Source organism: Macaca thibetana, chromosome 5 (genome assembly GCF_024542745.1).
Source record: "Macaca thibetana thibetana isolate TM-01 chromosome 5, ASM2454274v1, whole genome shotgun sequence".
NCBI lineage: Eukaryota > Metazoa > Chordata > Mammalia > Primates > Cercopithecidae > Macaca > Macaca thibetana.
Window position 1 is genome coordinate 177,197,261 of NC_065582.1, and position 17,737 is coordinate 177,214,997.

General features: G+C 52.3%; 2 protein-coding genes across 5 annotated transcripts in view; one reads left to right on the top strand and one right to left on the bottom strand.

The window, feature by feature from the left end:
* The window catches only part of NSG1 (neuronal vesicle trafficking associated 1), a 556,677-nt gene that overhangs the window by 365,350 nt on the left and 173,590 nt on the right, over positions 1–17,737 (top strand). The gene's annotated exons all lie outside the window — the stretch shown is intronic.
* On the bottom strand, positions 1,183–17,399 carry LOC126954468 (SH3 domain and tetratricopeptide repeat-containing protein 1-like). Its single transcript, XM_050789973.1, has 6 exons — positions 17,373–17,399; positions 10,608–10,703; positions 7,267–7,389; positions 6,314–6,464; positions 5,037–5,233; positions 1,183–1,575 (listed from the first exon to the last, which is right to left on the bottom strand). Exons 1-6 carry the CDS (start codon positions 17,397–17,399, stop codon positions 1,321–1,323), a joined length of 849 nt encoding a protein of 282 aa, XP_050645930.1. The 3' UTR covers positions 1,183–1,320.

Sequence of the window (17,737 nt, forward strand, 5' to 3'; positions counted from 1 at the left end):
CCAACCCAGGACTGAAGCAGCAGATGGGTGCCTGATTCCTTATTATCAGAGCTCCGCCCACTGGCAAGTCTCTCTCCGGGCCTCAGTTTCCCCTTCCATCAAACGAGGGGCTGGGGGGATACCAAGGAGGGGTAACTGCTTAGTAAGGATGGGAGGTTTCTTCTGGGGAGATGAAAACATTTTGAAACTAGATGGCGTGAGTGGTTGCACAGGACTGTGAATGCACAAATGCCACCACATGATTCGCGTTGAAATAGGTAATTGCATGCGATGTGAATGTCACCTCATTTAAAGTGTTTAAAAGAGGGGCCTGGGAGAGTGCAGTGTATGTGAGAATCACGTGGGACACCCACAGTCTCTGAACCTCGGTTTCCTTGCCGTAAACTGACAAAGAGACCGTGTGAGCCGTGTTCCCTGGGGCCAAGAGATTCCAAGAAGGAAAACCTGGGACTCCTGGGACTGGGATGAGGGCCGGGGGCCGGAAGAGGAGGGGTATGTGGGGACGGCTGGGGGTCAGCCCAGATAAGACTTTCAACACTGGGCAGCAGCATCTACTCAGGCAGTCTGTGTACATCCCTGCATCTCACTTCCCAGAGGGCTGACCAGTGGCCAGAGGTGGGACTGGCCAGGCTCGGCCCAGCCAAGTCTGAGAGCAGAGGACACTGAATGAGGGATCCTCCGGGCCACCCTCACTGGCCTGTGGCTCTCCTGACACCACAAGAGAGGTCCAGGAGCTGACCTTGGGTCCTAATGGGGACACCTTCCTGGCAGCAGGCTGGCAGGGTGGTGTGGTGGTCAGTGTACTGGGCTCTGCGTCTCCGCCCCTACCTGCTGTGTGATGGTGGGCCAGACACCTAACCTCTCTGTGCCTCTACTTCTTCAATGGCAAACAAGGGCACTAGCAGCCCCCACATCCGGGCACAGTGGCCTGAAGATTAAAGGCAAGGGTGGCACGAGAGCTACAGCAAAAGCTCTGAGCAGGGAACTACCCAGGGAGTTCCACCACAATCTCCCCTCTGGCTGCCAAGGAAACCGAGGCTCATGGTGACCTGGCCCAGGTCTGTTGGACTCAGGGTCCTTCTCATCCCCAAGATCAGAGGGCTGCCACCAGGGAAAGAGCTGGCCCCTAGACACACCCCGGAAGCACACCAGGGAAGGATGCGCTGGGGACTTCGGTATGTTATTGCAAAAAAAAAAAAATTATTGCTATTTGAACGCTGCTTTCATGCCTCCATTTCCCAGAAAATGAGCCACGGGAGACACCAGGAGAGGCAGGAGACCATCCTCCTTGCACAAAACCCACTCCCTCGGATGCTGTACTCAGCGAGGGTGGCTGGGGGCCAACCAGGGGGCCCACCCGCAGAGTGGCAGAGGAGGCAGGTTGACCCTGCGGACGTTGAGCTCTGTGGCGAAGGTCCTGGCCTTCTGGTAGAAGAGTGACTTCTCGAGGTCCAGGAGGAAGTTGTGGTAGATGGTGGCCAGCCGCGTGTAGATCTTCAGCTGTGCTTTCTTGTTGCCCAGGTCCACGGCGGCTGCCAGTGCCAGCTGGTAGTACCTGGCTGCATCGAACGGGTCCTGAAGGGGACAGGCCATGCTCAGCAAAAGGGGGACTCGGAGCCTGTCTTCCCAGAGGCCGTTCCTGTCTCCGGGTCGTTCCACATGTCCAGCCAATGCTGGCTCACCCCATGAGCCCCGAAGCCTGTGACACTGCTGTGGTCTCAGCTGCAGGAGGTGGGGATGACCCTGACACCCCTGGAAGCCTTCCTGTCCCTACACCCCACTCACCCCAAGCCTCCTGCCCCAGTGCCACCCTCTCTGCAGGCAGTGGCTGCTTTCCCCATGGGCTGAGGTCAGGGCAGATCCTGCCTGCTCTGAGAGTTCCATGCAGGGCCCGTGGCTCCAAGCCACAGCAGGGGCACGGCGTTGAGTGACCTAGGCTGTCCTCTGGCCCCTGTCCATGCTGACCATTTCCAGGCCCTCCACAGGCCAGGCCAGGTACAAAATCATCTCACAGGTGTCCTCTCTGGCAATGTTCCCTGAAATATTGACGGAGTGTGACTCCCCAGACATCCACTCCTGTTTTCAATGCGTCTTTGGCTCAAACTCACCATCCCTGGGTTGGGATGCCGCCTCCCAGAACTCCTCCTTGGCCCTCCCATCCCCCGCCCGGCTTCTCCCCAGGCACCTCCTCCACATGGGGGTCACCCAAGGGACCTCTCTAAGACCCATGCCTGGCCTGTCCCCCTTTACTATCTCAAGATGGCTCCCAGGGCCAAGGACAAAGTCCAAGATGCAGCAGTCCATTCCCCCACTGCCCCGCCCCACACACGGAGCAGGGGCGTGAGAAGGCCCCGAGTCACCGCCACTGCTCATCCAATGCCCCCCGGCCCAGCCGAACACTGGACTCTGTGCTGGGTGCATGGCTGAGCCTAACGTCCTTGCTCCCAGTCTGAGGGACCTGGGAGTGAACACTGACCACACAGGGTGGCCCGGGCTGTGGCAGAGGGAAGCCCAGGAGCCTATGGGGGGCCCAGGAGGCCCCAGACTCAGCCGGGGGTGGGAGGCAAGGGCTTCCTGAAGGGGTGGGGGCATCCCAACAGGAAGGAGCCAGCCAAAGCATATGTCTCCGCATGTGCGTGTGTGTGTGCCTGTGTGTGCGTGTGTGCCTGTGTGTGGTGCCTGTGTGTGCGTGTCCCTGTGTGTGTGCCCGTGTGCACGTGTCCCTGTGTGTGTGCCCGTCTGTGTGTGTGCCTGTGTGTGCGAGTCCCTGTGTGTGTGCACCTGTGTGTATGCCCGTGTGTGTGTGCCTGTGTGTGTGCCTGTGTGTGTGTGTCCCTGTGTGTGTGCATGCCTGTGTGTGTTTGTGTGCCTGTGCCTGTGTGTGTGTGCCTGTGTGTGTGCCTGTGTGTGCGTGTGCCTGTGTGTGTGCCTGTATGCACGTGGGTTTGTACGTGTGCCTGTGTGTGTGCCTCTGCCTGTGCGTGCGTGCCTGTGTGTGTTTGTGTGCCTGTGCCTGTGTGTGTGTGTGTGCTTGTGTGTGTGCCTGTGTGTGTGCCTGTGTGTGTGTGCCTGTGTGTGTGTGCCTGTGTGCGTGTGGGTCTGTGTGCGCGCCTGTGTGTGTGCCTCTGGGTGTTTGTGTGCCTATGCCTGTGTGCCTGTGCCTGTGTGTGTGACTGTGTGTGCGTGTGACTGTGCCTGTGTGGGTGTGCCTGTGCCTCTGTGTGTGTGTGCCTGAGTGTGCGTGTGCCTGTGCGCGTGTGCGTCTGTGTGTGCCTGTGTGTGCACACCTGTGTGCGTGTGCCTGTGTGTGTGTGCCTGTGTGTGTGTGCCTGAGTGTGAGTGTGCATGTGCCTCTGCGCGTGTGCGTCTGTGTGTGCCTGTGTGTGCACACCTGTGTGCGTGTGCCTGTGTGTGTGTGCTTGTGCCTGTGCACATTTGCGTGTGCATTTCCATGTGCCTGTAGTGTGTGCAGCAGCTAGTGAGTGGCAGGTTGAGCCAGGAGACACCTAATCCACCCTGTTCCAGGGCTCACTCTCACATGTAGACTAAAGGGGACCCCATTTTAGAGGCAATCAGCAAAGATGCCCATTTGCCCCTGCCTCTCCGCCAGCCTTCCAGGCCCCGTCCAGCCCAGCTTTCTCTCCCACTCCTCTGGGCCCTGGGTCCAGAGCCTCCTATACAAGGAGGAGGGCGTGGCCTTCGAAAGACAGCCGCCCTTGGGGAATTCCAAGGGGGCCTCCCTGTGGGAAGCTGGCCTGCGCTGACAGCATAGTCACAATGAGGCCCAGAGGGCTGTGCAGGGGAAGGCGGTGAAGGAGGCCTCTGCCCCTCGACCCCAACGGTGGACTTTGGCCTCTCAGGTACTACTTGGCTCTTTCCTTCCTCCTGGGCAGGCGGAGTGGGCGGCAGGCTTGACCAAGAGAGATAAAGGCCGCTTATGGGAGGCCCGTCCCCTGGGTCACAGGTGAGCCCCTAAGCGGTGAGCAGCGTCCCTCTGGGCCTGACACCTGGCACCTCCCTGTCTGGCTGGGACTTGGGAGGCCACAGGGACCGCTTCTGACCACCAGGTGTCACCAGCACTGGGCGGGGGCCTCCCGGGCAGCACCAGGCCTGCGGTGGGGGATATGGGGCGGGGTCTTAGGGCTGCCCCAGCTCCTCATGTTGTTCTAAGGCCCCCAAGATCTCGGTCCGTGGACTGGAGCACCCTGGCCCCTCAGCCTATAAGAGGGTGCTGGTGCGATGCCAAGGTGCTGGTGCGATGCTAGGAGGGGCGGTGCCTGCTGGGCAGAGGGGTGGAGACACCCCAGGTCCGAGTCTGCCAGTCCCAGCTCTCCACCCCTGCAGGGCTGGGGACAGAGGGAGCACAGGTCCCAGCACCTCCCCTCCAGACAGACACGACCCAGCAAGGCCTCAGCCTGGCTGGCTGTGGCCCGGCCCCACTGCACCTGCCCTGAGCTGGGGTTTCCGTCTGTGAAGCAGATGGTAAGACACCGGCCCCAACCCACCCTTCCTGGGTGATGTGAAGATTCAAGGTGTCCCGGGACTCCAGGAAGGAGTTGCTCAGTGCGGGCTGGCACCCTGGGCAGGCTTCCTAGAGGAGGCGCCGGGATTTGGGTTGGATCTGGCAACGTGGATTCAATGTGAGGATGATGCCGTTCTCACAAATGTCCTTCTCCCCACCCTGTTTTCTTTGTTAAATGCAACTTGACACTTGACTGTCAAGACTCAGCTTTGGTGTCACCTCCTCCAGGAGGGCCCCCCTGACTACAATCCCCCTTCTTTACCCAGAGGCCACCATTGCCCGCTCATGTGTCAGCCTCCCTGGCTGAGACTGAGTTCTTGAGGGTGGGGCCTGGCCAGCTTGGGAGCTGGGTTGTATCTGCTAACCTTGCCAGCTCCTCCAGCTGGGTGCAGAGCTCCAGGGAGGCCACTGGGCCATTCCTAAGGAAGGCTGGAACCCAGGCCTCTGGGGTCTAGGTGGAGATCCCACTCCAAGGGGGCCGGGAACACCCCAAGCCCTGCCCCTCCCCACCCACCTTCAGGTCGTAGAAGATTATGTCACCGAGCACCAGGTACACCTTCACGTAGTAGAGGGTCTCCTCGTCGAACTCCAGCGGCGAGTTGCAGAGCGACAGGGCCTTGAGGTAGAAGTGCTCCGCCAGCTCGCCGTGGCCCAGCCGGTGGTGCAGGGCGGCCAGCCAGTGGTAGGCCACGCGCTCGTTCAGTCGGTCCCCTGTGGTGCAGGCCAAAGGGGCAGGTGTGAAGACGTGGCTCCCTGGGGCAGGCAGGGCACAGGCCCCTCAGGAGCAGGTAGGCAGACCCCGGGCAACACCTGGCTTGCCTCCGGACACCTGCGGTCACCTGGGCAGTGCTGGCCAGTCCCTTCCAGGTTCCCAGACTCACTTTCCCATCTGCAAAGCAAAACTAATAAGACCTGCCCCCGTCTACTGTGAGGCTTTGGCAAAGTCGGAATTGGATGGCCCAGCTCTGTGCCTACACATAGCCACCTGCCTTTGCTCACCGGTTTTAACCAGGATAGCCCAAAAGCCATGCAGTCCAGGTGCTCCCGGGCACCCCGGCTCCAGGCAACCCACAGACATGACATCCAACTCCTCCTGGGTGTGTCATGATCAGAGCCCCCTACCTTGGGGAGTCACTGCTTGCCTGAGCTCCAGGTCCCCCCCACAGATGCGCAAACCCACCCAGGCTGTTTCCGATGTCCTCCCCTTTCCAGGGCGAGTGCCGTGGAGCTTGCATTCGATGCATTGCCACACAGCTGCACACCTACTGCGTACTGGACCCCGGGCCACAAGGCACTGGGGCATGTGGCCTGCCCAGGGCTCCCTGTCTCTGGAGGAGGACAGACGACCCTGGCACAGCACCAGGGGATGCCCGGCCTTAAGGGGCAGGCTGCTGGAAGGGGAACTGGGATTTCATCAGCCAGAGAGCTGCGTGGTTGATGAGGGTGGGAAGGGCACAAGAGAAAGGGAATGTGCCACTCAGTCTGGCACATACAGGGACCAACGAGATGCCTGGCATGTCTCGAAGACAGAGGGCACACTGGGTGGCCCTTGTGGTCAGCAGCAGGAAGAGGCAGAGGAAGCAGAGCTCAGCCAGGCAGGGAGCTCTGCACTGTGTGAGAGACCTCGGGCTGTGCCCCACAGCCGGACGGGGAAGCCAGCTGGGCAGATCTGCCTGCCTGGACAGGAGACCAGGAAAATCCCACAGCTGTTTCAGCTCCTGCCCTGCAGACCTGGAGGATGGGCTCTGGCAAAGTGTGGGTCCTGGCAGGGCAGGGGCTCAGGGGACTTACCCAGAGTGATGCTGAGTGCTAGGGCCATGTGGGCAAACTCCAAGCCCTCCTGGGGCTCCTCCAGCGTGGACAGCAGTGCCACCAGCTTGTTGCACAGCCGCAGCTCTGCCTTGCGGTTGCCCGTAGTCACTGCCAGGGGCAGGGCCCGGTCCTACCACACAGGCAGGTGGGATCAGGCTTCCCGCAGCACCCACCTTGCCCAGTACCCTCCTCAGAGCTCGAACATGTGCTTGGAGCTTCCCACGCCCCAGCTACCCCTGGACCTCGACACAGCTCTGTGCTCTGGGAAAACACACGGTTCAGACACCCAAGTTGGGGGCTGAAGAGTCACCTGAGGCCCATCCAGCTACACCCGGCAGCCTCAGACCAGCCTCTCCTACCTGGGCACCAGGGGTCTGACTGCGGGGAGCCAGCACTCCTCTCTGCTCTAAAAACACATTTATCCGTGCCCAGGGCTGAGCCACACCGTGAGCTCAAAGGGAGAAGCCGTCCCCGCTTTGGGGTGCATGCAGACCTGGACCCTGGCCCTGGGCCTCACACTGACATGCTGTGTGTCCTTTCACATGTCCCTGTGCCTCTCTGAGCCTCAGTTTCCTCATCTGGAAGATAAGGACAGGACTTCCCACTCATGGTTGCTTGAGATCATCAGGTACAAGGGTAGAGCCATTGTCATGTCCAGGCCCCGAGCGTTTGTCCCAGGCAGGGGGCACAGTCAATATCATTCCCGGTGAGACCACTAGGCAAGGGTAGAGCCATTGCCATGTCCAGGCCCCAAGCGTTTGTCCCGGGCAGGGGCACGGTCAGTATCATTCCCGGTGAGACCACTGGGAAACTAAGCATGTGCATGGGTGGCCCTGCCTCCAGGTGGGAGGCCTCTGCCCTGCCACACCTGTGCCTCAGCCCTCCAGGTGCCCCCCTGAGGCCCACCCACATCAGCCCACAGGCCAGCTCACCCGGTAGAAGGACATGCCTTCCTCCCGCTCCCAGGCCCCACTGAAGAAGATGTCTCCAGCTGCCTCAAACAGCTCCAGCCCCAGGTTGGGGTCGCCTGTGTACAGGGCCACATTCTGTGCCACCTGAAAGGAGACAGAAGTTCCCTCAAGACCCACACCTGGCGAGGTGGCCACGCCCACCTTCTCCAGCCTCCTTCCTCTCACACACTGCAGGTACACCTGAGCATGTTTCAGACCCTGTGCATGAGGGCTGTCCCCACCACTGGCATGAGGACAATGAACTGATACACCTGAGTGCCAGGAGGTGACTGAGCAGCTGCAGCCCAGGAGCCTGACACCTGTGAATCTTACCACCAGGGCTAGCCCTAGCCCACTCCCCCTGTACTCAAACCAGTCTCCATGGCCCCCAGATTGCTGGGAGCCCATCCCCTGGCTCCCTTCTGCGTTGCCACATCCCTGCCACACCTCAGGGCCACACATCAACAGTGTTTGTGGGTGGGCCTGGTCCCCTCTTGGCCATGAGCTCTTGATCCCTCTCCTCAGCTCAAGGAGGTATACAGCAGGTGCTCAATAATGAAAGCTTCACTAGGCTCGTGGGCTTCACAGTTTGTTCCAGATCACACTGTGTTTGGGAAAGCCTCTGAAAACAGCTGCTATGATAGATGCATTTTGTAAGGAGATGTGCCACGTGTCGCTTGGAGCAAGTTCTTCTGTGTGTTAACTGAGTGGCCACATTATTTGAGCATGTGCTGTATACCAGCTGGGCACTGTGAGGGGCCACGCCTCTGCCCTCAGGGAGAAGATGCTGGCTACTGGGGGAGGATATGAAGGAACCAGTTGGAGGGAGGGAAAAGGCATACAACAGGTGCTCAGCAGTGGCTTAGGAATGAGTGGATGGATGGATGAATGTATGAGCAGATATATAGACACATGGATGGATGGATGGGTGTGTGGATAGATGGATGCTTGGATGGATGGATGGATGGATGGATGGATGGATGGATGGATGGATGGATTGACAGACGGATGGATGGACAGATGAATGGATGGATGGATGGGTGGATGGATGGTTGGAATGATGTGTGTATGTATGTATGTATGGGTGGGTAGATAATGTATGGATGGGTGGAGGGTAGATGATGTATGTACATATGGATGGATAGATGGTGGATAGACGAATGTATGGATAAACAAATGGACAGATAGATGAATGGAGGGATGGATTAATAGGTAGATTGGTGGGTGGATGGATGAATGATGGATGGATGGACGAACAGGTGAATGGATGGATGGGTGAAAGGATGGATGATGGAAGGATGGATGATGGAAGGATGGATGGATGATGGATGGATGGATGATGGATGGATGGATGGATGATGGATGGATGGATGGATGAATGGATGGGTGGATGGATGATGGATGGATGGAAGGATGAACAGGTGAATGGATGGATGATGGAAGGATGGATGGATGAATGGATGATGGATGGATGGAAGGATGAACAGGTGAATGGATGGATGATGGAAGGATGAATGGATGGATGGATGGACCAACAGGTGAATGGATGGATAGACAGGTGAATGGATGGATGATAAAAGGATGGGTGAATAATGGATGGATGAATGGACAGATGGATGGATGATGGATGATGGATGATGGATGGATGGATGATGGATGGATGAACCTGGGAGGTGGAAGTTGCAGTGAGCTAAGATTGCGCCATTGCACTCCAGCCTAGGCAACAAGAGTGAAGCTCCATCTCAAAAAAACAAAAAAACAAAAAACAAAACAAAACAAAAAAAAAAAAGAAAAGAAAAGAAAAAAGAGAAAAATCAGTGTTATAAGGTTGTCCCTGGAGGATGAATCCCCACACACAAGGGTGAGTCAGTTGGATGCTTGGATGCTGTAATATCCCTTTGGACATCACCCTAACACCACCATGTCAACTCCTGAGAATACTTGCTGACCCTCAAGTTAAAAAAGACAAAGGAAGCCGGGCGCGGTCGCTCACGCCTGTAATCTCAACACTTTGAGAAGCTGAGGCAGGTGGATCACCTGAGGTCTGGAGTTTGAGACCAGCCTAACCAACATGGAGAAACCCCATCCTTACTAAAAATACAAAATTAACTGGGCGTGGTGGTGCATGCCTGTAACCTCAGCTACTGGGGAGCCTGAGGCAGGAGAACCACTTGAACCCGGGAGGCAGAGGTTGCAGCAAGCCGAGACCATGCCATTGCACTCCAGCCTGGGCAAAAGAGCAAAACTCTTTCTCAAAAATATAAATAATAATAATAATAATAATAATAATAATAATAATAATAATAATAAAAGAAAGAAAGAAAAGACAAAGGAGAGAAACTGTCAGCCTTTCAAGGTTGGCAACAGTGAGCAGAGTGCCCAGCTGTGAGGGAAAGAACAACCACATCTGGAATCCCAGCCTGGGTGCTGTGATGCGGCAGGAAGCAAACCTGACATTCAGCAACCAATCCCAGCCTGGGTGCTGTGATGCGGCAGGAAGCAAACCTGACATTCAGGAATCGACACAGCACCTGGCACAAAGAGCCCCCAAGATACAGTAGCTAGGCCGGGCACGGTGGCTCATGCCTGTAATCCCAGCAATTTGGGAGGCCGAGGCCGGCAGATCACCTGAGGTCAGGAGTCCAAGACCAGCCTGACCAGCATGGCAAAACCCCGTCTCTACCAAAAATACAAGCATTAGCGGGGTGTGGTGGTATGCCCTTGTAGTCCCAGCTACTCAGGAGTCTGAGTCACAAGAATCACTTGAACCTGGGAGGCAGAGGTTGCAGTGAACTGATATCACGCCACTGGACTCTAACCTGAGCGACAGTGAGACTGTCTCAAAAGAAAAAAAAGAAAGATACAGTCGCTGCTGCCATCATTACAATTGTCTTGCAATGACTGCCACCCCCTATAGACCCACAACTCTCGAACTCATTCACACAGTAGAGCGCCAGGCACACTTTTGTGGAACATCATGAAATCTGGATAAATTAAGCAAAAAATAGCCAAGTGCTATAAATGTTTATGCCGGCTCTCCTAGCATCTACATTAGAATCTCATGGCCACAAATGCCGAAAGGCTTAAGAGATGTTAAGCAGGGACACTAAAACTGAGAAATTCTATGACCTTAACTTTTTTCTGAAACCTGCAAGAGAGACTGCCGTTTCAAGTTCAGCTGTATGATAACTCCCTGTTCAGTATAAAATCAGGCTGAGCGGGGCTATCCTATGACATTACTACTATAGTATCCTGAGTCCAACTTGATGCCAAATCCCCAAAGCCTTGCTGTTAGCAACTGCTCAATGAAACTGAATCCTTACCTGCCTTTGATCTACAGTGGACAGAAGTCGGCCCGAGGTCACCGGGAAGGGAGGTGGGCGGCAAAGGTGGTATTTCAGCAGCTCACAATACCCGCTCTGTGGCCAAACAAAGGCCTGACCTCCTGAGCGATGTCTGACCTTCAAACTCTGACAAACATACGTATTTACTCAGCAATTACAATTTAAACTACCCAAGGGGCAATTTAATCACTTGTATCAAAGGGAATAAATTAAAGCTTCCCTAGATCCCATAACAGCAACAAGAAAAGAAAGTAGCATTTGCACTCAAAAGAAAACAAAGAAACTTCTCTTTTCACGGTACATACCATTTCTGTTTTTCTCAGAAATCGTCTGTGTTGTAACCCAGACAGACAGTGAGAAGCAGGGGCCAACCACAAATTACAGAAGCTGTTAAATCTAATGATAAGTGGGCCGAGAGCAACATCTCAAGTTTCTTAAATGTGAAAAGGACAGAGGAAGGCCGATGCTATTCTTTAACCTGGAAGAAATTGCTATTCCGTTTTATTTTTAACATCATCCAAGACTGAAATCTGCTGCGAAAATGGAGTCACCATGTTTCACAGTTTTATAATCTAGGGGTAGCCAGTGACTTTGCTTGACAGCATTCAATAACAGAGCTATTTTGAAAAGACAAACACAGAGATAGAAATTGGAGTCATACTAAATTTCGGTGTATTTTTGGGCAAAATAAATACATATACCCTCAAATAATGAGGGTGGCAGTGTAAACTGCTAAAAAGCCCTCTCAAAAGGGGCCACATTTGTTAAAGCTGAAATATACTCTATGACTTAGTCATGCCACTATGGGCATATCCTCAGCAGCAAAGAGAAAGTGTATGTACCCACCAGGAGACATGGAGAAGACATCATCAATTTCATTAGAAACCTAGCCACCCTGAAACAGCTGAACATTTGATTGATTGATTGATTGATTGATTGAGGCGGAGTCTTGCTCTGTCGCCCAGGCTGAAGTACAGTAGCGCAATCTCTACTCACTGCAACCTCCGCCTCCCGGATTCAAGCGATTCTCCGGCCTCAGCCTCCCAAGTAGCTGGGATTACAGGCGCCTGCCACCACACCCAGCTAATTTTTGTAATTTTAGTAGAGATGGGGTTTCACTATGTTGGTCGGGCTGGTCTTGAATTCCTGACCTCAAGTGATCCTGCCGCCTCGGCCTCCCGAAGTGCTGGGATTACAGGCATGAGCCACCGAGCCCTGCCTTTATTTTTATTTTTTGAGACAGAGTCTTGCTCTCTCATTTAGGTTGCAATGCAGAGGCATGATTAATGCTCACTCTAACCTCCAACTCCTGGGCTGAAACACTCCTACCTCAGCCTCTGGAGTAGCTGGGGCTACAGGTGCTTACAGGCATGTGCCACCACAGGTGGCAATTTTTTTTATTTTTTATTTTTTGTAGAGATGGGGTCTCGCTATGTTGCCCAGGATGCTTTTGAACTCCTGGGCTCAAGTGATTCTCTCACCTCTGCCTCCCATAGCACTGGGATTACAGGCATGGGCCACCACACCAGGCTGTACAATCGAACATTTCATCAAGAGATGAATCTCATGGAATGTTGGGTGAAAGAAGCAAGACACAAACAGATACATGCTGTACGGTTTCATTTACATCAAGTTCGAAATCAGGCAAAACCAACCATGCAGACAGAAGTAAGGTGGGCCGAATAGTCTTGTTCCTTTTTTTTTTTTTTTTTTTCTCGAGATGGAGTCTCGCTCTGTCACTCCTGACACTCCTCTGTCACGCTGGAGTGCAGTGGCGCGATCTCAGCTCACTGCAAGCTCCGCCTCCCGGGTTCACGCCATTCTCCGGCCTCAGCCTCCCAAGTAGCTGGGACTACAGGCGCCTGCCACCTCGCCCGGCTAGTTTTTTTGTAGTTTTAGTAGAGTTTCACCATGTTAGCCAGGATGGTCTGGATCTCCTGACCTCGTGATCCGCCCACCTCGGCCTCCCAAAGCGCTGGGATTACAGGCGTGAGCCACCGTGCCGGGCCCGAATAGTCTGTTTCTTGATTGAGGTGTGGGCACTCCGCGAAACTCATAGAGTAGTACATTTACATTTTACACGTTTCAATATGTATGTCATACTTCAATAGAAACCCACATTAAAATATTAACTCATATAGGTTTGACAGTTTTAGGATTGCGTCTTTGTTCAGAAAAACGGTTACACATTAACTATAAACTAGAGTGTTACTTCAAAAATTGAAGTGGATTTCTTAAATGCTGTATGGTTTTGGCCACACTGGTTCTTCTTTGCGGCCGTCCAGTCACTTGGAGAGCTTTGTGCAGGAAAAAGCAAGGCGTCAGGGCCTCTCTGTAGGGTCAGTGCCTCGGACAACCAATGGTAGACACTGCTCAGTCTGTGTACTTCCTGTACTTTAAGAGGAGATATTTTCAGACACCTACTCTGTGCCACTTTGTGTACAGCATATCGATTTCACTCTATCTACCATAGAAAGTTAGTGTAAGAGAAAAACCCCTGAGATTTAGAGATGCTAAGTAACATGCCCATGTGGGGACCTTTGGCGAGTAGGATACAAAGCTCAGATTCAACCTCAAGTCTCATTCTGGCACATGGACCCTGTTTAGAACATGTCACCTCATACAGCCTGGGTGAAAATAGAGTGGCAGGAATATGGAAAAAATGTCTTAGAACATCAAGCAGGTAATAGATAACCATTTACCTTCCAAGAATCAATCCAGGGGCCTTTAATAAACTGGTACCCACCATCCCCACCCAGGCAGAATTAGCCAGTCCTTCTCGGACTCACGTTCTGACCAGCACACCTCATAACATTCCTTGTGTTGGCCTCACTATTGTCTCTTCCTTCCTGAAGACCTCAGTGCCCGAGTACCCAGCCTAGATCTCAGCCCGGGTGGGCAATCTGGAATGATTTGATTAGTCCTTGTGAACCCATTTGAAAATGGGTTCAATGACACAAGGGCTTGGTGCAGAATTGCAGGCACCGAGGGTACTAGAGGACTGAGGTCTAAACATGTATGTGGGGGAAGCAAAACTCAAGACACGTAAGACAACTTCCCAACAGAATTCTTTATTTTATTTTTTTTATTTATTTATTTATTTATTTATTTATTTATTGAGACACAGTCTCACTCTGTTGCCCAGGCTGGAGTACAGTGGCACGATCCTGGGTCACTGCAGCCTCTGCCTCCCAGGCTCAAGTGATTCTCCCAAGTAGCTGGGAGGACTACAGGCGTGTGCCACCACACCAGGCAGATTTTTGTATTTTTCTGTAGAGTCGGGGTCTTGCTACATTGCCCAGGCTGGTCTTGAACTCCTGGGCTCAAGTGATCCACCCGCCTCAGCCTTCCAAAGTGTTGAGATTATAGTAACAGGTGTGAGCCACTGCCAGCCTACCATGTGAAATCCCACCATGTGCTTATGACCGGTACTTCCTCTTATGAAATTGAAAAGGCTGGGCGTGGTGGCTCAGGCCTGTAATTCCAGCAATTTGGGAGGCCGAGGCAGGTGGATCACGAGGTCAAGAGATCGAGACTATCCTGGCTAACACGGTGAAACCCTGTCTCTACTAAAATTACAAAAAAATTAGCCGGGCGTGGTGGTGGGCGCCTGTAGTCCCAGGCGCCTGTAGTCCTAGCTACTCCAGAGGCTGAGGCAGGAGAATGGCGTGAGCCCGGGAGGCGGAGCTTGCAGTGAGCTGAGATCACGCCACTGCACTCCAGCCTGGGTGACAGAGCGAAACTCCGTCTCAGAAACAAACAAACAAACAAAAAGAAGAAAGAAATTGAAAAGGACGAGCTGTCTCCTACCTTCCAACTCTTTTGCTAAACTCCAGTTTACTGGAATAAGAGCAAGGATTAACTACACAAACAACCTCCTGCCCACATGTAATTCAGGAATCACTATAAAGTAACACTCTCTGTACTCAGTAAATGAGAAACATAATATGCTCCCTGAGTAGAAAAGAAATTTAGAAGGCCTATTTTAGCCATTTCTTGAAAGCTTAATTTGGAGAAGGGATAAAGGCTGAATACATTCTTGAGATCAACCACAAAGAACAGGTGAATATAGAGGATATGCCTTTCTCTTACCTTGGATGAGGATAATTGATCTCCAATTTCCTTCCACAAGGGAAGGAGTTACAATCTTGAGTGCTATGGTGTCATGGTTCTATATCCAGGCAAAAGTCAACAACATACAATTATCTGCTTTATGCTGGAGTCACAGTTCATCACTGAGCCAAAAAAAGAGTAACACCAGCTAGCAGGATGAGTTTTCGGTGGTGGAATAAAGAACTACGGTATACTCTCAATAGCTTTCACTATGGAGATTAATTGGCTAAAACCCCTTGATCTCTTAAAACTTTCTTTATTCGACTGCAAAAGTGCTATCTAAAAGACAGCACTCTATATCAAAGGCTGCTTTTTTGAAAAACAATGTTTAATTCCTAGAAATCTATTTTGGACAAGAGAGGCAATTCAAGGGTAGTGAGATTACCAAAGTAAATTGTTTAAGAGGACCTGGTCAGCTCAAGTTTTAACTTTCTTTCTTTCTTTTTCTTTTCTTTCCTTTTTTTTTTTTTTTTTTTTTTTTTGAGATGGAGTTTTGCTCTTGTTGCCCAGGCTGGAGTGCAATGGTGCGATCTCGGCTCAGCACAACCTTCGTATCCGGAGTTCAAGAGATACTTCTGCCTCAGCCTCCCAAGTAGCTAGGATTGCAGGCATGCACCATCAAGCCCAGCTAATTTTGTATTTTTAGTAGAGACAGGGTTTCTCCATGTTGGTCAGGCTGGTCTTGAACTCCCAACCTCAGGTGATCAGCTCACCTCAGCCTCCCAAAGTGTTGGGATTACAGGCGTGAGCCACCACGCCCAGCCCAGGTTTTAACTTTCAAAGAAAATTTAGATGCTTAGAAGGATAATGTGAGAGCTTTTCATAGCTATTCATGAAAACCTACAGACCTGTAAAAATGCTGTTGATTAATCTTGCCTTTTAGTTTTTCATTGTTCTCCTAACCACCCTGAGGTGGGTTTAAACAGATAACTAGAAATGGGGTTCTGGAAAAGCCTTAGTTCCTCAGAGCAGAGGCGTCATCTTACTTCACCAAGGGAAAACTTGAGTGATTTTGCAATTTTTAAGCCTGAGTCTCACTCTGTCACCCAGGCTGAAGTGCAGTGGTGTGATCTCGCTCACTGCAACCTCCGCCCCCCGGGCTCAAGTGATTCTCTTGCCTCAGTCTCCTGAGTAGCTGGGATTACAGGTGTGCACCACCATGCACGGCTAATGTTTGTATTTTTAATACAGATGGAGTTTCACTATGTTGGCCAGGCTGGTCACAAATTCCTGACTTCAAGTGATCCAACCTCTTCAGTCTCCCAAAGTGCTGGGATTACAGGCGTGAGCCACCACGCCCAGCCTCATTTGCATTCTTTTGACTTCTTCTGCATCAGTCTGGGTCTAGCTGCCTCGTCCACATGCAAAAAGAAGGGAAACTTTGGTTCACTTCCTGGCTTCCCACTTGTTCTGAGCCTGTTTCCTTGCTGGAGTGCTAAGCACCTACTGTGTCCCAAATTAAGGGCATGCAACAGTCCCACATTTTAAGTTTTGGGAGGTTGACAGAGTCCATCTTCTCCCAAATCCTGCTGGTTCAGCAGCATCACAGGAAATGGCCGGTACACAAAGTTGACAAACGCCAGGAATCCCCAGAAAATGGAACATCAAGGTAAGACAACCACAGTATGTCAAAATGCATGCCTGGCAGCCTTGGAGATACCCAAGTGTCAGGCTCATCAGAGCAGCCTGAGGACAGGCAGAACATGGTAGAATTCAGCCATATACCCAACTTAGACAAAATGAAGCTGAAAGACCTGACAGCAATATCATTAGATCACTTTCTAAAGTTCCTAGGAACTTCAACATCAGGTGTTTTGAGTCCAAGTCAGGCAGGCAGCTGCCCAAACTGAACAGGGTGGTCTCTGCAAGGACATTGGGAAGGACCCCTGGACCATGCTTTGCAGCCAGATCCCTGGGGCGACTGCACTTACAGTTAGTCCTTCCTGCCATTGACTGCAGACTCTTCCATGACATGGACCATCAGAATCACCATCATTAGCTTTGCTTCTTTGTCCTTGTAGAGTTGAGAGAGCTAAGGCCACCTCCAACCCCCGTGGGATGGATGCTCTGCTGAATTCCTGAGCAGCACAGCCAGGCCCAGAAGTTCTAACTCTCAAGGACCTGGGGTAATTGATGGCAAGAACAGAAATGAAGACTCTGCTGCAGTGCTAAGGACACCTTTTAATTGCATCACATTTGCCAAACTTTGCCTTAAATGTATCACAGTAACTGACAGTTTTGACTGAAAAATAAAGATCACTGATACGGTTTGGCTGTGTCCCCACCCAAATCTCATCTTGAATTGTAGCTCCCACAATTCCCATGTGTTGTGGGAGGGACCCGGTGGGAGGTAACTGAATCATGGGTGTGGGTCTTTCCTGTGCTGTTCTTGTGATACTGAATAGGTCTCATGAGACCTGATGGTTTTATAAAGGAGAGTTTCCCTGCCCAAATTCTCTCCTGTCCCTTGTCTGCCGCCATGGAAGACATGCCTTTTGCCTTCTGTCGTGATTGTGAGGCCTCCCCAGCTACGTGGAACTGTGAGTCCATTAAACTTCTTTTTCTTTATAAATTACCCCATCTCAGGTATCTTTATCAGCAGAGTGAAAACAAACTAATACAATCACAAACCGAAATACCACGGTGCTTGTAGAGCATCATGCGACTCTCACGGGGTGGCCCTGCCTGTCCCCTGTGCCCGGGTGATAACTGCAGAGCACACCTCCCCCTGCTCCCCGGAGTGCTGGCATAGGAAGATTTCTGGACTGGACTGGGGGAGTCACAGCTCTGTTCTGCTTTTGTCCCTAATTAGGTATGTGGTCTGGGTTGTTTCACTATCTCAGTTTCCTTTTGCCTTCTAGAATGTCTAAAGCTTCTCATGGCCCCAAAATTGTTACTGGTAACAGTAAGAGTAGTGACAGCACCCACTGAGAGGATCTATTGTGTTTAAGGAAACATGCTGTGTCCTTTACATGAAGTAGTTCATTCACTCACAA